Genomic DNA, 22,802 nt, shown 5'->3' with positions numbered 1-22,802 from the left:
GTCTCAGGCGCGGGTGGAGCAGCGCACGGGAACAGCTGTTGCTGAGTTTGCGCAGCGGTTAGTGGAGAGGAGAAGAGAGAAGAAGGGGGGGAGAAGGGCAGTGGACAGGGTTGTCTAAACTGCACAGTCCCGCGGCCTGTCCACAGGATCCAAAATTGCGCATGAGGCAAATCAGATCCCAGGAGCAGAGGGGCAAGTCGAGAGAGAGAGAGAGAGAGAGAGAGAGAGAGAGAGAGAGAGAGCGAGAGAGAGAGAGAGAGAGAGCTGCACAGTGCGGAGGTTCGCAAGGATTTAAATCCACACGCAGACACAGATTGGTTGGACTTGCGGGATCAGCGTCCCTGAGTTCAACCACAATAATAAAACACACAGCAATATTAAAAATCACGTTCTTCTAATTGCCTGCCCAGACTCTAAGCCTTACTTGGTTGGGTGCGGGTGAACGTGAGTCCGTGGCCGGGGAAATCCGTCGATTTTCGGCCGCGGGCGGGTTTCTGGCATCCCAGAAAAATAACCTGAACTGTTTGTAGACAGGGGAGAAGTCCACAGGATGATCGGAGAGTGATCAGCGCTTCTTATGAGGAGGGGGAGAAGAAGCGGGGTTTCAGGTCAGCATGCAGGGGGTGCGCGGATGCAGCGCGCACTCGGGATCCAATGAAGGAAAAAAAAAAAAAGGAAAAACAAAAGTGATTCCACGGATGGTTCTCGGCTCGACCAGTGAGATGAAGGAACTCCGGGGCCCGGTCAGCGTGTACACGGGGCACTTCGTCTCCGTGCGAAAAGGGTGCGTCTGTCTCGACGCAGATTTCAACGTTGGAGAGAAGGAAGTTACCTTCGCGGGTGTTTTTATACCTTTTGCTTGGTTCTGGGTTCCCGCTGCGCTCGGGGTCATGTGGACCAATCCTGAGGGAGGGCCCGCCCCGGAACTCTCGGCTGGTGAGGGAGCTCTTGGGCTCCCCTGCCGTTGGTCTCCAGTGCTGCACCTTGAAGGGGGGGTAGTCCCGGGGGGGATCACATGACAAATGGCGAACTTTTCCAGTTGTAGGCATGTGGTCCCTTTGTTCTCAAAACGTGCCCCCCCCCCCCTCCCCCCTTCCATGCGGTCTGCTCTCAAAGGTGCAGTGTGAAAGCAAATCAACCCAAAGAAGGTATAAAAATTTGAACCAAGTCCTGGACTATCCTGGTGTGAAAACACCCTAACATTATGTCGTGTTTCCACTGCACAAAAAGTGCAGGGACGACACGGAGTGTTACGGAGCGGTACGGAGCGGTACGGCAAAGTGTAACCGGAGTCAAATTTGGTGCGTTTCCACTGCAGAAAGTAGGTTTAGAAGTAGGTGGGGCTTAGAGCTCTGCAGATATGTGAAGTTGCAACAGTCATCTCAGCCAGGCGACAGATCTGGACCCTATGAATCCTCTTTTCTTGTTGTTGTCGTCGTTGTTGTTATTGTTGTTGTTGTTGTTGTTGTTGTTTACATCCTCCGATTTGCACTACTTGTCCTGCTAGCTTTTATTTTTTGCATCCACAGAGCTGCAGCTGCAACTTCCGTGTTGGAGAGAGGGAACACTGGTGACTTGCCCTGCACCCGAGTGCCCCCCGGCTGGCTGTGGCACAGAGCCATGCCTGGACACGAGAGCCCTTTGCTTTCTGCTCAAACGCCGGAGCAGCCACTGCGGCAGCGCGGACGCGATGCAGCAGCAGTCAACACCGGAGTGGCTGCTCGGAACCCCAGCACAGTGCACCGGAGCATGACCGGCAGTGATGCTGCAAACAGAAAGCTCGGACGCGTTGCAAACATAGACCCCGGCCCCAAGCCCTGGTCTCCCCCTCCGCTCTTTCACAAACAACACGAAAGTTGAGTAGCAAAAAAAAGAAGAAAAAAAAAACAACCAGTGCAAAGCTGACCACGCTGACACCAGAGGATTCATACAGCCGACATATTAAAATATTAAGAGCGTGTAGTAAATCAGTGGTTCCCAACCTTTTTTGACCAGTGTACCGCTTGAGCTGGTTTCCATGTGAAAAGTACCCCCTCTCTCGTGTGTGATTATTCGCCTTAATGTGTACTTATATTTAACCCTTTGTCTTTCTATCCAACTGCTCATTTAAATAAAACAATTATTGTGAGTGTAAAAACATACCTTTTAATGAGACACTTGCGCTTGCTTGTCTTTCATAAGTCTTTCATAATTCCTTTTTTCACTGGGCTCCCCTGTGCCTGCGTCCGAGGCGACGGTAGCAGTAGCAGTAGCGGTAGCGGTAGCAGTAGCGGTAGCTGGACGTTTACTCCTGCCTAGCCATGCATCCATGTTTACAGTCGGTATGCAGCTAGAGTTAGCTAGCTTCGCGAATCGTGCGCGCCCGCAGCAAGAACGTGAACCTTTTTTTTTTTTTTTTTTTTAAAGCGCGCCACTTTATAGTCTTTTCATATTATGTGCATTGTAGTGTTACAATCACTGTGGACGAACTGCTACTCATGGAAAATAAACGTATGGCCTTACTAAAATTCATGATATAATACAATATAATAGAGTATAATTTTTTTTTTTGTGTGTGTGGATACTGTAGGCTAATTTATAATCTTTCTGCGTACCCCCTGCAATACCCTCGCGTACCCCTAGGGATCCGTGTACCCCCGGTTGGGAATCACTGTAGTAAATCACTGACCAATCAGCAGACAGCTCCTCAAACTCAGACCCATTCCATAGTCCCGGGTACCCCAACGGAGGGGGGGCGGAAAAGCAACCACCTTTGGAGCGGTTGTTTCCGGAAAATCACAAATTCTTGCGGTGGAAACCCGAACCGTAATGGACTATACCTGTCCATTCCCGCACTTTTTGTGCGGTGGTAACGGGGCTATAGTGATCTGTCCATTTTCTCAGTACCACTTTGTGCCACCAGGAGGAGTACCGAGTCTCAAACTGTTTCTCACTGCAGTCTGCAGCTTTTGGATTTTTGACTCACTCTAACACAGTGCTTCTCAAATGGTGGGGCGCGCCCCCCTGGGGGGGCGTGGTGGGGTGTCAGGGGGGGCGCGAGGCGGGCGCGACTTTCAGTATTAGTGTCTTTATTCATGCTTGAACAATAAAAAAGGCCTCCAGCCACTAGGTGGCAGCAGTGCTCAAACTCATCAACAGGCTGCCTGTTCAACCAGTAGAGTAGAAGAAGTACTACACCAACACCGGTGTACAGAGCTGGCGGAGGAGGAGGAGGAGAGGTGGAGAAGTTTCTGACAGGAGTGAAAAGAAGAAAGGATGAGGCGTCAGAGGAAAAGAAAACAGGTGAGAGTAAACATAAAGCTAGTAAGAGCAGGAGATATGACGATGCTACGTCGCCCTTGGGTTTACCGTGAACACGTCGGAAACCAGGAAACACCCGTTTGTGTTTTATGCCTAAAAACTCTGGCAGCGGAGCATGAAACCAAATAAATGAAGACGGCACCTGGAGACCATACACCATACATCTGGAGACCATACACCATACACCTGGAGACCATTCACCATACACCTGGAGACCAGACACCATACACCTGGAGACCAGACACCATACACCTGGAGACCATACACCATACACCTGGAGACCATACACCATACACCTGGAGACCAGACACCATACACCTGGAGACCATACACCATACACCTGGAGACCAGACACCATACACCTGGAGACCAGACACCATACACCTGGAGACCATACACCATACACCTGGAGACCAGACACCATACACCTGGAGACCAGACACCATACACCTGGAGACCATACACCCGTTATGTCAGTAAGCCACTGGAGTTGTTTCATCGTAAACTCCATGAGTATGGCCAACAAGCCGGTCATTGTGTCAGCGCGGCATCAGTAAACAAAAAAGCCTGTTAGCCTCTTACAAAGTTGCCCACCACATCACAAGGTGCATAAAACCTCACACCATAGATTTATTTTGATAATCAGGCGATTGTATGCAGAATGCTGGTGCAGCAACTCATACAGTGGTTTATACAGATAAATAAATAAATATTATCAAGTTCTCAATGGTAGTACAATTCGGGGGGGGGGCCCTGAAAAAAATTCTGTCCTCTAGGGGGGGCGTGACAGAAAATAATTGAGAACCACTGCTCTAACAGAAGCTTTGTCTTCATGTTGAGGCTGATGGAAAAGTTGTCCACATACAGTACATACTGTCCTCAGAGAGCCGGATGGAGGACCGACTGGAAGATAAATGGATTCAACGCCACAATACACATCAACATGGAAAGGCTTCATTTTTAAATACTGTCACTTTAAAACAGTGGAATAATAAAATGTTGTCTGTATACAAATGAGCTTATTCAATCCTTTAAATGCTTCTGTGTTAATGGAAGCAATCAAGTGGAAAATCATGTGTGGATATTTAGGAAACAGCAGCTGTAATACGAGATACAGAGCAGAGCAAAGCCTTGTGTTTTAATTAGAAAACACAGAATACAGAGAGGATTCTTATATGAGTGGAAAACACTGGTCTTACAAACATGGAGTATTTAAAATGGCATTAAGTTGTTTGTTTTGCATACAATCAAAAGCTTGTTATGGAACATGCGGAGCATTGTTAGCATCTTTTGACAAAACAGCCCCCTCTGTCCAGCTACGGCATTTAGACGAGTGTCTCAAGCCGCTGTGATTAATTAGACTGAGATGTTAGAAACCTTCAGGACTGGAGAAGTGACAAGCAATTATGTTAATAATGCTGCTGTGAAGTACTTGTTATCAAGGTGAAATCAATCATGGCCGAGTCCCCCGAGGTCAGGAGCCATACATAAGCAATCAATGTGTGTATGTGTGTGTGTGTGTGTGTGGAATAGTAAATATCCCAGAGAGGTGGGTCTCCCCTATTGAAGGTCCATCTTTTAGGCTCAGTTCACACGACAACGCCGTTTCATGTAAGCACATCATATTTGGCCGATCATTCAAACGGTGCAGTGTTTTAGGAGCCTGACAACAGTTTGTTTGAAAAGTTGTTCCAGAGTGGAGAAATTCCAAAACACCACCTCGGCTTTGACGTGTGAACGGGCAAGACAAGCGACCCGATAACCCCGCAACCCTCTCTGCAATGTAACCTAACAACAGTGGCTACTACCTGCTCCAGGTAGAGCTGCAGAAGCAACTGACTCTACTTGGTTTAATAAGGCCACATGTTGGATTTCCTCAATAGAAGGATGAGCAAAAAGCAAAAAAAACTTTTCTGGAAAACAGCATACACCTGTGTTGTTTGTTTCCTGTGTGCAAGCCCAATGTGTATTCTCTGTGTCTTCTTCTATGTTTCTGTGTTCTCTCTGTCGTCTCCATTTTGGGGGGATATCTTAGAGTGCCACCTAAAGGCTGCGAGCCGGAATGACAGAAGAATGACAGAAAGAAAAAAAGGTTGTTTTCACTCATGTGGATTCTTCGTGTGTGTGTGTGTGTGTGTGTGTGTGTGTGTGTGTGTGTGTGTGTGTGTGTGTGTGTGTGTGTGTGTGTGTGTGTGTGTGTGTGTGTGTGTGTGTGTGTGTGTGTGTGTGTGTGTGTGTGTGTGTGTGTGTGTGTGTGTGTGTGTGTGTGTGTGTGTGTGTCACTGCGGCAGCAGCAAACCTGATGGCGATCCTCTCAGTGGCGTCCGGTTGGTCGGCTCCGGGCAGGTCCTCGGCCAGGATCTCCTCAGGACTGCGGGGGTCATTCAGCAGCGGCTTCTGCTCCTTCCCTTTGATCCCCATCCCGGCCGTGATGGCATTCCACAGGGCGCTCTGAGACTTGGAGCCTGAAAGACACGACTCCTTGGTCTTATTACACACGTTGTAATAAGAAACATGAATCAAACTTTCATTTGTTCCACGTTCACAACTTCACATCTCCAACATCAATGACACACACACACACACACACACACACACACACACACACACACACACACACACACACACACACACACACACACACACACACACACACACACACACACACACGAACACACGGACACTGTCGCAGATATTTGTTTCACACTGCCCCCCTGTGGCGCTTTGATGTCGGTGCAGGTGTCTCTTTAAACACACATCAACCTGCAGGTGGCAGACTCCTACAAACAGTCCATCGGCTTTACTCACATGTTACACAACTATGAGAAGACACATACAAAAGCTGTTCCTGTGTCAGAAGTTAATCCAGGTCACTTCAGTAGAATTCAACTGAAAGGATGAAATATAAATTATATGAAGTTGTGAGAATGTTTTTCCATCGACATTAACAGAGCTGCTCTACAACGTCTGGTCCATTAAGAAGTGAAGGATAAATGCTGGAGGACACGAATCACAATTAAAGGTAGAGCTGCATTTTGAACCAGCAACCTCAACACTCCTTAAACTATAGAGATACTCGTATTCCTGTTTTTTACACCCTGGACATTGTTTGTAACTCATGTGTCATCTACAGTTCTATGAACACTCATTTGAGGATGTGCTCAAACAAACAGGTTTGAACAAAAACTCATCCTATTACTGTGCTGATGCATAATAATAACAACAACAACAATAATAATAATAATCTTGATTTGAAGCTGAGCCTTTTATAACCCAACAGCAGATCAAACAAATACACACACATCTGATCTAAAACTACAGGAACAGGAATTGTTTTTATTCAGTTATATTTTGGCCAATATGTAATATATATTATGGCCTATGCATTTATGAAAAGAAACAGAAAAGGAGAATTTTTCCAGAAAAATCAATGTGCAGAATATTTTATTGACACTGCAGCATTTTAATTTGCACTTCTTTTAATGTCCAGTCTAGTGAAGAGGAGGGAACCCGTCCTTTAGAGCTTTGATGTGGACGTGAGATGATGTGAACAGACAGAAGTCAGTGAGGTGAGAGACGATATGAGGAGCTGGTGTTAAACTCACGTGAGAAACTGGCCTGAGGTCTGGAGGAGCAGTCTCCATCTTCATTAGCCACTGCAGGAGGAAAATTAAACAAATCCATCAGAGAAAGAAACTCAGCCAGTTCTACATGCCTCTTCTTTTCACCAACACAAATTATTCTGAAATATAGACTGGAAACAAAGATGTACAAAGAAGTTGAAGGAACATCCTGGAAAACATCTGCCTTGTCTTTTTGTTGCTTTCAGAAATTAAGTTGTGTTTAATAAAAACCCAGTCTAACTCATTTTGTGTAATACCTACATTTGTCCATCACTGAAAAACCTCATAATTTCACAAAATTGCATCAAAAAGTCAGAAAATGTAACATGGGAACGTTTTGCCTGCCTCTACTTTACAGCAGACAGACTTCAGGTCACAAGACTGCAGTTACTGTCGAAAGAAAGACAAAACATGACGGAAATCCTCTTCATTTTCAGAGGAAATGTATATTATATATATATATATGTATTTTAAGATAGAATCTAGCTTCAGCTTCATTTTGATAGTGTTTCTCGATACAAATGTAACTTTATTTTCATGATATTCATTCAGTTTAGGTATACGACATAGAAACTATAGAATGTAGCAATATTTGTATATAATTTACTGTTAAAGGTGTACAGGAGGATTTTCAGGAATTTTAGTAAAGAACCGCCCTCTCCACCGTTTGAAAAAAATGCACATGCGCAACGCTGCACCTGCTCCCGAGACGGAACGCCTACTAGAACGTTAGTAGACGGAACGCCTACTAAAACGTTAGTAGACGGAACGCCTACTAGAACGTCAGTAGACGGAACGCCTACTAAAACGTCAGTAGACGGAACGCCTACTAAAACGTCAGTAGACGGAACGCCTACTAGAACGTTAGTAGACGGAACGCCTACTAGAACGTTAGTAGACGGAACGCCTACTAAAACGTTAGTAGACGGAACGCCTACTAAAACGTCAGTAGACGGAACGCCTACTAAAACGTCAGTAGACGGAACGCCTACTAAAACGTCAGTAGACGGAACGCCTACTAAAACGTCAGTAGACGGAACGCCTACTAAAACGTCAGTAGACGGAACGCCTACTAAAACGTCAGTAGACGGAACGCCTAATAAAACGTCAGTAGACGGAACGCCTACTAAAACGTCAGTAGACGGAACGCCTACTAAAACGTCAGTAGACGGAACGCCTACTAAAACGTCAGTAGACGGAACGCCTACTAAAACGTCAGTAGACGGAACGCCTACTAAAACGTCAGTAGACGGAACGCCTACTAAAACGCGTAGAGAGACGTGCACGAGCCCAGTTCTCCTCGTGCACGCTCTGTTTACAAGTCACAAGTCGCCATCGCTCACATAAGCTCACTTTACAAGAAGATTTGCACCAGAGGGGGTGAAACTGTGTAAAAATGTGGGAGAATAATGCGTGGGGTCGGCCAGCGGCATGATGAGAACCGTGTGGAGTGAGCTGCGCGCAGGGACGAGCACGTACGACGGCCTTACGTCATATATCACCAGAATGATTGACAAGTGGGAGGACCAGTTATTTTGATGATCCACCCGGAAGAAGAAAATCCTCTACTATACCTTTAATACAATATGTGATTTATGTCATTTTATTTAATAAGATAAACCTAAGAAATTAATACTATCTTTTAAAACAGGTTTGATTAGACTATATACTATGATCCCATACGACAAATTAATTTCTGCTTAATCTGCCTTTATATATTATATTGGTAGTTTTATGTCTGTACATTAAAGGTCAGCTCTGGGTGGGGGGTGGCTCTGCTGAGGTGGGGTGGGGGTGCTGGGCGTCGGGCCCCAGCCGGGCTGCCTGGCCGGGGCGGGCGGGTGTGGGGCTTCGGGGCCTTGGGGGCTGGGTGCCCTCCCGGTCCTGGTGGGGGTGCCCGCTGCGGCGCCGGGGGTGGGTCCTCCCTCCCCTCGCTGGGGCGGGGGTGGCCCCTGCTGCCGAGCTCCGGGTCTGGCTCACCCCTGGATCGGGGGGAGACGGAGGGCTCCCTAGCCGCTGGCCTCCGGCCGGGCTCGTGCTGGGCCATGCGGGTCTTAGACTCTGCTCTTCCGCCGTCGGGTGGGGTGGGGGGGCTTCCTGTCCGGGTCCTCTTGTGGTGCCTTGTCGGAGTGGGTGTTGGTCCCCGTGTTCCAGGCCGGCCACTTCGGGGTGGGGCGGGGTGGCGCGGGGGGTCCAGCTGGGCTAAGTCCTAGCGACGGGGGGACCTTCTCCCTCTCAGCCCCTCCTACCTTACCTCACCTTACCTCATTCAACAATAGGGGCCAGTGGACGGGGCCTAGGGTGGGGGGTCCAGGCCACTTAACTGTGGTCTGCCCCTCCCCCGACTTTGCGCCGCCCACAATTTTAACTACACTTAGTCACGCAGGGTCTTGAGGGGATCAGCTGGCTTTCGGGGTTCTGCCGCTGGGCAGCAGTAGAACACCTGCCCCCCCCCCCCCCCCCCCCCCCCCGCTACCCCTCAATTTTAAACCACACCCTAGACACACACATTGCCCCACCTCTTCAAAACACAAATACACACATCCACATGCACCCAACACCCCACAGGGTGGAGGGGGGGGGGGGGGGGGTGGGGGCTCCCCCCAGCACCTCCCGCTGTGGTCCTGCCGTGTTCCGGGGTGAGTGCGGCTGGAGTACGGGGGGCACGCTAGCTCGGGCGTGGCACCTCCGGGGGGGCTGGGTAGTGGTTCTCCCTCCCTATTCACAGTTGGACTGGTGGAGGACGAGATCCCGTAGTGGCCTGGTGGGGGCCTGGCTGGCGGCCTGGGGAGTGGGGGGCACCCCCCTCCCAACCAAATAAATGTATGTACGTATGTCTGTATATATGTAGATATATATATGTATATATGTCTGTGTGTGTATGTGTATGCTTGGTGTGTGTGTCTGTGTGGGTGTGTATGTATGTCTGGGTGTGTGTATGCGTATGCTTGGGTATGGGTGTGTGGGTGGGCTGGGATTAGGTGATGGGGTGGGGGGGGTAATTGGGGCTCCTGGGGGTTGGAGGGAGGGTGTCCTCCGGCCGGGCCTGGCTGGGCCTTCGCTCTTCCTGGTCTGGGGGGGGGGCTGGTCTGGGGCTCGGCGGCTGGGGCCTTCTCTGTCCCGCCGGGGCTGGGGGGGTGGTGGGGGGATGGCCCCCGGGGGTGTGGCGAGCTCCACTGCTGGGATCGGGGGGGCTCCCTGCCCGCGTGGCCTGGGGGCGCTGCACTGGCCGGTCCCGGCTTGGCGGCTCGGTCGGGGCCCGGGGCTCTGCGCCCTTTATCCTTCTCTTGTGGGCTCCTCTGGCCTGGGGGGGGTCCTCTCTGCGCTCTTTATCCTTCTCCTGTGGGCTCCTCTGGCCTGGGGGGGGTCCTCTCTGCGCTCTTTATCCTTCTCTTGTGGGCCCCTCTGGCCTGGGGGGGGTCCTCTCTCCGCGCTCCGTCTGGTGCCTTCCGGGTTGGGGCGTGGCTCTCCGGGGGGGTTTGTTGGGGCCTCCCTGGATCCGGTGGGTCGCTGGGTGCCGGAGTGGCGGCGTCCGGCCCTGGTGGCCTTGGGCCCCGGGGTGGTGCTGCGGCCCCCCCACAACAGTTCCATTCACATCCAGAGGACAAACCACACACACACACACACACACACACATTTCCACTCCTCACTGACGAGATTGTTCTGTTAATTATCAAAACCAAGTTGTTGTTTGTTGTTGTTGTGTTTGTTTGTTTGTTTGTTTTATTTATTTATTTATTTATTTATTTTTGTTTTATGTCCTTTTGTTTTTGCTTTTGTTATAATTGTTGTCATTATTTAGGTCTTTTGCTCTGTTGTTGCTCAGGCTGGTCTTAATCTCATGGCAGTTGGAAAATATTTAGATCACTGTGGTTAATGTATTATCAAAAAGAAAAAAAAAAAAGAAAAAAAATTTATGTAGCACTAACAAGTATGTATTTTTTTTTTTTTTTTTTTTTTTCCACCAAGTCTTTCTCTGTCTCTCCTCTCCTCTCCTCTCCTCTCCTCTCCTCTCCTCTCCTCTCCTCTCCTCTCCTCTCTCCTCCATCCTCTCACCCCAACCGGTCCACAGAATTCCTCCACCTCTGACTCTGGTTTCTGCAAAGGTTTCTCCTTGTTGGGGGAGTTTTTCCTTTCCACAGTCGCAAACACACCTGCTTGCTCATGTGGATATGTTGGGCTTTTCTATTTTTTCTATAAAAAAAAAAAAAAAAAAGATGAATGTATTCATACTGCTACAAAAACTTCTGTTTTATTTGTTTAATACATTTTTTAAAGATAGAACTTTGAAGCATATTTTTGGTCAAATGTACGACTGCACTTTTAAGAGCTGTGATGCAACATCAGCTTCCTTCTGGTTGGTTGCATACCATCCATAGCATCGCCATAGCAACCACACAAAACCTTGGTTTGTTGAGAAAGCATTGAAAAAAAAAATGTTGGGATCAGATACATAAAAAAATGTATAATATGAAAATAAAGTTTAGGTTTGTTTCTAGAAAATCTATCAAAATGGAGCTAAAGTCACAAACTATGTTCAAATATAGTAATTTTCACGAACAAGAGAAGGGATATCCTCCATGCTTTGTCTCCAGTCACGTGACCTGAAGTCTTTCTGGCAGATTTCAGTTTCAGAGCTGTTGTGCCATTTTTTTTAAATGACTACATTTTCCAACTGTGGACAAACGTAGGTTTTACACAATGTGGACCGAAACTGCATTGTTAATGATGTGAGATTCTGACTGAATGTTCATTTTCAACAAGGCCAGAAGATTTCCAACATGAGTCACTACGTCAAGATAGACCTCCAGAGCAGTAAGTGATGCTGCTCTGCTCCTGAAAAAATTCACACTGAGATTAACGCCTGAACGGAGGTCAAAGGTCGACTGCCAGCAGCCATACAAGCCAATCACACCGACACAGAGGGCCAATTATGGTCATTAACTTAACAGCTCAAACACACAAAAGAGACAATTAGACAGGGAGAAGTGTGTGTGTGTGTGTGTGTGTGTGTGTGTGTGTGTGTGTGTGTGTGTGTGTGTGTGTGTGTGTGTGTGCGTGTGTGTGCCACAGCTGCTACCTGGTGAGCTCACACCAATAAGCCGGTACTCTCTACACCTTCGCTGGGAGAACGACTGAATCTGTTTCTCAGCAGCTTCATTAAATCTCTATGAAAGAGAAAACTTCCCATGTGACAAATCAAATCAAAAAGGCTTTTCACATTCGCCAATGAAAGTTGGGACAAAGTTCATGTTTTTGTTGGTATTTTTTATTGGTTTGTATGCATGTATGTTACCAACGTCTCACAAAAACCTTTGACTTGAATTTCAGGGATGATTTGTCGTTATTCAAGGATGATTCCATGACATTTTGAGAGTGATTGGATCAAAGGTCAAGGTCTTGGTCACAAAAAGGTAAAAAAAAAAAGATTTTCGCATAACCCAGTCGGTTTTAATCCAATTGATGTCAAACCAACGCCAAAACATTCAGTTCTTCTTTTACATTGTAAAATGTGTATATCAGCGTCAAACAGTGATAACATGAAGAAATTCAAACAACCCCATGGTGGATCAAATAACTTTCTAATCCATTGGTTTCTAGTTTCTGTTGTTATTTAGTACAGAGCAGAGGATGCGCCCAAGTAAGAAACAAAAAGTCCTGTTCCATGTGGACTGTAGCAATACTTTTCTCTGACACGTCCGGCGTGAACATGGACTTTAGGAATGATTAAAGGGGGAATCAACAGTCTATTCAAGAAGCATTGGAAAGAGAACAGATGTTCAATTAACAAACTAGAAACAAGGGGCAGCAGAGGAAAAGTTCTGCCCAAACCACGGTATCAGCGCATTTTACAAGCCTGAAGACCTTTTGTCAGGGCCTTCAAAGCTTCTCTGCAGTAATCAGAAAAAGATCTGAATCACAGACTGATGCTGATTATATTTTGTCCATGAATACTTTAAATAATTCCAAATGGTCTGTTTGCTTCTTCTCATTGCTTCTCCCTGGCTGCTCTGCTTCCAGACGCGTTCTTCCATATTAAAGTTTTAAACCAATCACATTTTAGCTATTATCTGTGCAGGGATTTCTTACCTCAAAAGGATTGTTCGGGACCATTTATGTTGTGTGAGGCTACGAAAATGATTAATAACTATCGAAGATAGTTATTAATTATGTCATTGAAAATTGAATCTGTATCAGAGCTCCACCTGTCTTAACAGGAAATGATAGCCAATTCAGTTCTATCAGTTTCATAAGATATACTAAACAGTTAATCGGGAATTTGAATTAATAGTTAAATGAATTACAATTACCAGAATTAACAGTAAAGGTTGAAGGATTTTGCAGTTCTTAACACAGAAGAGCTCGACATTTCATTATCCTTTGTGCTCATTAATAACACAGCAAGTATGATTCCAAACATTATATTTACTTACAATGAAAAAAATAAATAAAACACAGCTTCTAGCTACCTATATACAGCTTGGTGTGTGTGTGTGTGTGTGTGTATGTGTGTGTGTGTGTGCGTGCGTGTGTGTGTGTGTGTGTGTGGAGAGAGAAAGAGAGAAAGAGGTGGAGGGTATATGTGTGAGATGTGTGATGAACTACAAAACAAGATGGCAGATCACAAGAAACTACACTCCAAATAGAGGTTATCAGAGAGCAGGAAGTCCTGGGTCTCCACCAGTGTTTGGGATAACGGCGTTTAAAATAACGGTGTTAGGTAACGTCGTTATTTTTTCAGTAACGGGGTAATCTAACTAATTATTTTTTACGCCGTTACAATGCCGTTAACGTTACTGAACATTAAATGGGGTGCGTTACATTGCAGTGATGTCATCCAGGAGCACCCCAGGCTTCCAAACCTGGCTGCAGTGACTGTGAGGAGGTGGCTTAAAAACGAGGTCAGTGATTGGCTCAGGCGGAGTCATCTTTTATGGGAGCCAATCAGAGCCAGTGTTTTTTTTACATACGTGCCAGCTGAGCACACACATACACACACACATACACAACACGAGAGCAGCGTGGAGCAGTCCGATGAAAACTTTTTTTTCATTTTTCATTTTCAAGGTGGTGATACAAGCACTACTTTAAATTCATTGTGGTCAAAGGCAAGAACGTGCATGTGAAGTGTACATTATGTCCCGGAGCAAAGACTTTGATGAAATTTGATGAAGCATCAAAACGACACACGCGTCTACAAAGCTTGTAGCCAAAACGAACCTCAACCACAGATGAGATCCTCCGTCCACGAGCAAAGAAGGACACGGAGCAAAGTCGCCCAAGCAGCAAAAGCTAGCTCTTTCTCTCTCGCCTTTTTTTGTTGTTTAAACATTTACTTTTGTTGTGAACAAAATACTTGGAAGTACACATTGTGTTACTTCACCAGTTATCTCAGGTTGTGAACATTTGATTTAATTTGATATAGAGTAAAACACACTCTTTACTTTTCAAGATAATACTTGAAGTGCAGGATAAACCTCTGTTGATGAGCAGTAAATATAGTTATGTACAACAACAACAACAAGCACCTGTCTGTTCTACTCATTTCTATTGACTTGTGAAACCTGCTAAAAAAAAAGCAGAATTTTTTGACATATAGCAACTTTTTTTAAATAACGGAAATAGTTACTTTCCTTGGTGTTCAGTTACTTTTATTATAGAGTAATTCAATTACTAACTCAGTTACATTTTGGAACAAGTAGTGAGTAACTATAACTAATGACTTTTTTAAAGTCACGTTCCCAACACTGGTCTCGACCATGTGCTGGAGAACAATGGAACATGAACATCTGCTTCCTGTGTGTCTCTGCTAAAGGACCATTTCTAGAATGAGTTGATGTGAATGCAACTTGCTTTGTAAAACATCAGAAGTCGTCAGATGGTGTTCAGTTACTGTGTGATGATGTCTTTGATGTGATATGTGTAGGATTGTGAGTTAACTAGTTAGTAAAGCAAAGATTAGCATGCAGACCCTGTGTCTGTGGCACAGCTAACATTGGTTTACAGGTTAATAACTTCATCATCTTCATAAAGTTGAACAGTTCTATCATAGCATCAGGTTTAACTAATCTCAGGTAAAGCCCAGTTGTTCCCACTTCCTTGAAGGAGTTCGGTTGTTGTCCTGGCTGGAGGGAAGCTGGTGTCTTCTCCTGTAGTTAGCACCTCCTGCTAACTGTGGTTGCTGGTTCTGCAAGCTGAGGAGAAGAAGATGAAGTTGATGTTTCAGGAGTCCTTCTTTGCAGCTCCTGGTTGTTCCTTTTGTCCAGACTGAGGAGCTGGTCGCTCAGGTCTGTGATGGTTTTCCTGCTGGTTGAGGAAAACACAAAGAAGTTCTGTGAGGCGTCGTTTCCCTGGTCCGTCCTGGAGGAACTGGTTGGTTTTCCCTGGTTGATGGGAGATCAGACTCTGGGTGCTGGTCTCTGGGTCCTGGGAAGGTCTGACCCTCCTGGTGGGTCAGCAGAGGAGTGGAGGCTTTTAGTAGCAGACCTCTGGTTGCAGACCTCTGGTGTTGTATACAATCACTGAGTGAGCTGCCGCCAGCAATCCACCTTCTCAGTTGAAGAACAGGAGCAGAAGCCTTTTTGAGAGAATCTCTCCAAATCTTTTGATGAAAGTTTGGGGATTCGGAGGTGTGAAATCCTGAGTCTCACCCAATCAGTAACTGGCTGAGTGCATGGGGGAAGTGTCTTTTGAGCAGAAAGCAGGGGAGGATTTGCATGAGTCTGCAGTGGCAAAAGGTCCCCCCCACTGGGTGTGATGTTCAGTCACATCCGTGAGAATTCAAGTCATGATAGTTGTATCATAACAAATTAAAATGGTCTTTTCCTAGAAATGAACAAACTTTCTGTGGTCTTGTGAGATCCCAACATCTGTTGCCGGGTAAAGAAATCTGCCTGAGGCCTTCAAATAAAATTTTGCAGGCGTCTGCAGTGTAAAACTGGTGTCGCTCATGCTGCTGCTTCAACCAACCAGATTTTGATATTGGTGAGCAGTGTTGGGAACGTTACTTTAAAAAAGTTGTTAGTTATAGTTACTCACTACTTGTTCCAAAATGTAACTGAGTTAGTAATTTAATTATTCTATAATAAAAGTAACTGAATACCAAGGAAAGTAACTATTTCTGTTACTGTTAAAAAAAAGTTGCTATATGTGTCATGGATCACGGACAGGACCCAAGTGCAGGACTCTGGAGGCAGGCTGGATTCAAACAAGTCTTTTATTTCATGTTGACAGTACTGGACAGGACAGACGAGACATGGTAGACTAACAAACCAACAATGACTAAACACAGACAGGACATATATATAGGGCAGGGTGATGATATGAAAGTGGCCACAGGTGCGGTGCTGGAGCGCCCAGACCTATGGCCCGCCCACTCTTAAAGGGGACCTCAGTCCAAGTTCCTGACAGTACCCCCCCCTCCACGACCGGCTCCAGACGGCCCAGGCATCTCAGGATGCTGCCTGTGGAAGTCCCGGATCATGCCTGGGTCCAAGATGTCCCTAGCAGGTACCCAGGCACGTTCCTCAGGACCACACCCCTCCCAGTCAACCAGGTATTGAAACCCCCGTCCACGCCGGCGAGCTGCCAGGAGCCGCCTGACTGAAAAGACCTCCTCACCCTCTACAATACGGGGGGGAGGAGGGGCTCTTGAGGAGGGAACCAGGGGGCTTTCCCGGGCAGGCTTAACCTTCGACATATGAAAGGTGGGGTGGACGCGAAGCGAGCGGGGCAAACGAAGGCGGACTGCAGAGGGGCCAACCAGCTTCACTATGGGATAAGGTCCAATAAACCTTGACGCCAGCTTCTTCGCGTCTGAACGGATAGGCAGGTCCCGGGTGGGAGCCACACACGCTGACCAACATCATACGCTGGTGCGGGAACCCGGCGCCGGTCTGCAAGCCGCTTGCGCTCAGCAGAACACTGCAAGAGCTTCTCTCTGGCCTTGAGCCAAGCGCGCTTGCATCGCCGCACCATTGCCAGAGCTGACGGAACACTAACCTCCGACTCCAGGGCAGGGAACAGGGGAGGTTGGTAACCATACACACACTCAAAGGGAGACAGCCCAGTGGACGAACAGGGAAGGGAATTGTGTGCGTACTCCACCCAGACTAACTGCCTGTACCAAGCAGCTGGGCTGTCAGAGACCAGGCAACGAAGGATGGACTCCAGCTCCTGGTTCACCCTCTCTGTCTGGCCGTTAGACTCTGGGTGGTACCCGGACGAAAGGCTCACCGTACTACCCAACAGCCTGCAAAACTCCCTCCAAAATCGAGACACGAACTGAGGCCTCCTGTCAGAGACAATGTCCCACGGGAACCCGTGAAGGCGGAACACCTGTGTGAGCATGACCTCTGCCAGCTCCTTGGCCGATGGGAGTTTCGCTAGGGGCACGAAGTGGGCCATTTTGGAGAACCGGTCCACTACGGTGAGGATGGTGGTAAACCCTTCCGCATCCGGGAGGCCAGTTACAAAGTCAATTGACAGGTCTGCCCATGGTCGAGTGGGTACTGGGAGCGGCTGCAACAGACCAGAGGGGCGAGACCGCGAGGTCTTGTTACGCGCACAGACAGGGCAAGCCCGGACATACTCCCGGACCTCCCTGTTCATTCCTGGCCACCAGAAGCGCTGCTTCACCACAAACATGGTGCGCTGAGTTCCTGGGTGGCAAGACAGAAGGTTAGTGTGAGCCCATTGAATGACACTAGATCGTACCGGGGGACACACAAACAGGCGATTGGGAGGGCAACCTGGCGGCACCGTCACCCCCTCCAGAGCCCGCCGAACCTGCTCCTCAATCTCCCACGTCACCGCCCCCACCACACAGGTCGGAGGTAAAATTGGCGTGGGGGAACGAGGAGCAGGATCCGGCTCAAAGACCTGGGAAAGGGCGTCAGGCTTCACATTCTTAGACCCCGGCCGATATGAAACCACAAAGTCGAACCGGGTGAAGAACAGCGCCCACCGAGCTTGTCGAGAATTTAGTCTCTTGGCTGACTTGATGTATTCGAGGTTCCTATGGTCAGTCCATACCACAAACGGGTGCTCTGCGCCCTCCAGATAGTGTCTCCACTCCTCCAGCGCAGCCTTGATGGCCAGGAGCTCTCGATTACCAATGTCATAGTTCTCCTCAGCCGGGGTCAGCCGCCTGGAAAAAAAGGCACAAGGGTGCAGCTTCCCATCCTCACTGCTGCGTTGAGAGAGCACTGCCCCGACCCCGACATCTGATGCGTCCACCTCCACCACAAACTGCCGTCCAGGGTCCGCGACACCAAGCACGGGAGACGAGGTGAACCTGGCCCTGAGCTCCGAAAAAGCCTGCTCAGCTGAGGGACCCCAAGCAAAGGGGACCTTGGGGGAAGTCAAGGTATGTAGTGGCGCCGCGATGGAACTGAATCCCCTGATAAACCGCCGGTAGAAGTTAGCAAACCCCAAAAAACGGAGCAGTTGTTTGCGGTTACCCGGGGTTGGCCAATCCGCTACAGCCCTGACCTTCTCTCTGTCCATCTCCACCCTCCCCTCTGAGATGACGTGTCCGAGAAAAGAAACTGTGGGAGCATGAAACACACATTTCTCGGCTTTGACAAACAAGTTGTTGCTCAGAAGACGCTCCAAAACATAACGAACATGACTGACATGACTGGCTAGATCTGACGAAAAAATCAAAATGTCATCGAGGTACACGAACAGAAACTTATTCAATGCGTCTCTCAGCACGTCATTGACTAGACCTTGGAAAACTGCAGGAGCATTACATAACCCGAAAGGCATCACCAGATACTCGTAGTGGCCAGAAGGTGTGTTAAACGCTGTCTTCCACTCGTCCCCTTGCCTAATCCAGACCAGGTGGTAAGCATTGCGCAAGTCCAGTTTAGTAAAGACCTTGGCTCCCTGCAGGCGTTCAAAGGCCGAAGTCATGAGAGGTAGTGGGTAGCGGTTCTTAACGGTTATCGCATTGAGGCCCCTATAATCAATGCACGGTCGAAGGGTCTTGTCCTTCTTGGATACAAAGAAAAATCCTGCCCCTGCAGGGGAGGACGAGGGTCTGATTATCCCAGCCTCTAAGGCAGACTCAATATAATCCTTCATGGCCTGATTCTCGGGTTGTGACAGTGAGTAAATGCGACCCTTGGGGGGAGTGGTACCTGGCAATAAGTCAATGGCACAGTCATAAGGACGATGCGGTGGGCTGAGATGTTGCTTTCCCCTTATTGAACACCTCCCTTAGATCATGGTAGCAGCTGGGAACTCGCTCGAGATCCGGATACACAGGAACCTCCACAGCTGCTACCTTAACTCCCGACACTGACCGACAATGCTCGGAACAATCCCCTCCCCAACTCAAAATAACCCCCGACTCCCAGTCAATATGGGGCTTGTGCAAACATAACCAAGGGAGGCCCAGGATCACTGGGTAGGACGGACTTAAACCTAAATGAAATGAAATCTCCTCAAAATGGGAGGGACCAAACAATAACTGAACAGAAAGAGTCTTTTTATCAATGGAAAATATTTTGCGTCCGTCTAAAGCAAAAGCCTTTAAAGGCACTGATAACAGTTCAGTGGGGATATTGTGTCTCTCAGCCCACTTAAGGTCCATAAAGTTCTCATCTGCACCAGAGTCAATGAAAACCTCAATGTCCAAGGTGGTGTCGGCATACCTCAGTTTAGCCGGCGTGAGTCTTCTTAAAGGCGCAGTGGAGGAGTTCTTAAGACTCACCGGGGCCCTCCTGAACCCAGGTGAGCCTGTCCCTTTAAGAGGACACGCTGCAGCTCTGTGCCCATGCTGACCACAGTGCAAACACAGGCCGCCGGTCAGGCGCCGATGCCGCTCCTGCGTGGAGATGCTGGTGCGGCCAAGCTGCATCGGCTCCTCCGGAAGCTGTGCAGCACTCGGGACTCGCTCCTGCTGGGGGGCGGGACGGAGAGGGGCGTGCTCCTCCCGCGCGCTCCTGGATTCTCCTCCCTGCGGGTCAGCCTCAGGCGATCACGGACCGTCAGACGATTCTCCATCTTGACCGCCAGGGCAATGAGGGTGTCCAAGTCGTCGGGGAGATCCCTCAGGAAGAGCTGGTCGCGAACCGGGCTGGTAGCTCTCTTGGGGTTATTGCCCTGATAAACTGGTCTCTGGCTAACTAAGTCTGCACATCCGCGGGCATGTGGGCGTATGCTTTCCTCGCCAGAGTCTCAATCTCGTTGGCTAGTGCTCTGAGCGGCTCACCTGGTCGCCTCTGCCTGCTTGTCAATTCTGTGCGCAGGATACCAGGTTGTGAGCACTGTCCAGACCGCCTCTGCAGGGCTCCAACCAAAGCCCCATAATCATGTCTTTCAGCCGGGCTAAGTAGTAGCAAACATGCTAGTGCATCTTCAGTGACGCAAAGGGCTAGTTGGAGTGCTTTAATGTCTGTAGACCAGGCTTCCGCCTGTGCTAGCAGTTCGAATTGCGCATGAAAGGCCTCCCAGTCCGCCTTACCGGAGTATTTCGGCGTTTTAACGTGTGGACGAATATACTGGGCGCCGCCATCTTTGTTTACGTCTGACGTCACGTCACGTTCGGCGCCTCTTCTCGCGTGATCGCGTTGCTCGGCGGGAAACGACACGGCATCCGCTGTCGGCTTACTGGCCATGCGTCCGGCCTCATGTTCCTCGGTCGGTTTAAGGCCGCTCTCCCGTCCCGATGCTCCGTCGTACTCACTGTCCATAGACTCCTGCTTGACTTTCGGTCGAGCGCCGGTCTCACTACCAGGCTCCATCTCTCTCGGCCGCCGGCAGAGTTAGCAGTCTCCAGGCTAGCCGCGGTCAGCAGTCAGGCAGTCCGGTGGTTTTCTTCTTTTTACTTCTGACACCAAATGTAGCGTCCCGCAGGCCGTTGGAATGACCACGACGTTCTTGATAGCAAAGCCGCTTTATTGCTTCTAGAACCTGGTTACTGTAGGCCGTAACCACGCCAACACAGAACACAATCCCAAACGAACCTGGCTGCTCTCTCGCTCATTCACGTCACTCTCCGCTCTCCTCAGGCCGACGCACCCAGCACACCTGACCCGCCCCTATTCTCCACCCGCAGCCACTCACAATCCAACGGTGCATTCACTGAACAACATAACAATCGGAACCATCAGAACATCATTAACAGACAATAAATTCACAACTATATTACAACTGCAGAATATTACAGTATACATCAAAATGTAGCTACAGGCCTTGTGCTTCTCACGAGGGGACACTTTTGTCTCAGAGAGACACGGTTCTCCCTCCAGGGGACTTAATTGACAGGGAGCGCAGGATTTTCTGTAACCCGCTCCTATGTATTTTGGAGAGACGTTTTCTCCCCAAATCCCCAAAGTTCAGCCATTTGTTTCAAGTCCTCACGGGCACACGGAACCTTGTGAGGTCACGAAAACCACACCCTACGTTCTTCAACTTCTCCCGACGCCCATGGTGAAGAAATTTTTCACCCAAGTGTCACGGTTCTCCAACTATAAGCAGTTGTTCTGGACCTGCGTTTGTGCTTTTTTGCTTATGTGGGTGACTCAGCAAACTCCATTTCACACAAGCAGCTCCTAATCAGACTGACATCACAGACTGAAGCAGACAATCTGCCTGGCAACACACACGGCTCCTCTGATTGGCTGGACCAGTAACATGATGGTTGACCACACAGTGCTCACACATATACAGTGTGTGAGGCAGCATACTTTTCAATGCATTTTAAGGCTGATGCTAATGCCTTAGCATCAACACTTGTTAGCATGCCAATTAGCATGCTAAAAAGTTTGTTCAATTGAGATTAAATTTGGAGGGTGGCCTCAAGGGGGCGCTGCGATCACGGCGAACTAGCTAATTAGCCACCGCGCTAAGCTAATTGGCTCAGCATCTCAGAATGTCACATAACTCCAGATTCCAGGTCAGCCACACCTGGGAGGTATCCTCTGCGTTTTTCAGGCAAATTGCAGGTGCTAGCATCGCATGCTAACAAGTTTGTTCAAATGAGCTGAAATTTGGAGGGTGGCCTCGGGGTGGCGCTGCAATCGAGAATCACTAGCTAATGACATGGTTTCCACGTATTTTTCACCCTGCCGCAGCCTCGCTCGGCAGCAGGGGGCGGCAGGTGGCAGGCACAATAAAATTTCCCCGGGAATTTTCTAGTTTAGATTTTTCTTGTCATTCTTACTCGAACCATTTAGTAAAATCCTTCAGTGCCACTGGAAACTCTCTGAAGCATTGAAGGTTTGAGTCCTGCTCTGGCCACATTCCAGGTTATGGGCATATCAACAAAGATACATCTGTGAAGTTAACTGTTGCACATTATGGTGAGTGGACGTCTGTAAATATGGACATCTCATGCTCCTGTGAAGAATATATTTCAGATTGATCTTTTAATCATATTATCTCTCCATCATCAGGGTCAGACAACTGACTCACCAGCTCAGAATTGAAAACACATTTTCCTTTAACCTCTCACCTTGTTAATTAATGATATTTATCTGAGCCAAATCTGTTATTTTTACTTAATTAGAAAATATTTTTAATCCAACAAATGTGAAAATAATTGTTGACTCATGTTTAAATCGACACAATAAATTAGTTTTTAGGTTTAGGACTCCATTCGATCATTCAATTGTTTTATTGATATGAAATAATTAAAATGTATTACAATATGGTAAATTTAAAATGTGTGTGTAAATGTGGCTCTAATGAACATGAAAACACACTGGTTTGTTTTGTATGTGTTTAAAAACATGTAACAATCACATCCTATTAAAAATTCATCCATCCATCCATACATCCATATATCCATTCATCCATCCATCTATCCATGCATCCATTCATCCATCCATGCACCCACCCACCCATTCATCCATCCATCCATGCATC

At 48.0% G+C, this 22,802-nt stretch overlaps 1 protein-coding gene across 1 annotated transcript in view; it reads right to left on the bottom strand.

Moving 5' to 3' along the window:
• The window catches only part of fyco1b (FYVE and coiled-coil domain autophagy adaptor 1b), a gene marked incomplete at its 5' end in the record, with an annotated part of 386,223 nt that overhangs the window by 342,149 nt on the left and 21,272 nt on the right, over positions 1-22,802 (bottom strand). The window contains 2 exons of the mRNA XM_080503372.1: positions 5,600-5,765; positions 6,906-6,956. Coding sequence (XP_080359498.1) covers positions 5,600-5,765; positions 6,906-6,956 — 217 coding nt within the window. The remainder of the gene's footprint in view (positions 1-5,599; positions 5,766-6,905; positions 6,957-22,802) is intronic.

Source organism: Blennius ocellaris (genome assembly GCF_963422515.1).
Source record: "Blennius ocellaris genome assembly, chromosome: 10".
NCBI classification, from domain to species: Eukaryota; Metazoa; Chordata; class Actinopteri; order Blenniiformes; family Blenniidae; genus Blennius; species Blennius ocellaris.
Note: the sequence above shows the minus strand (reverse complement) of the source record. Positions and strands in the feature narration are given on the sequence as shown.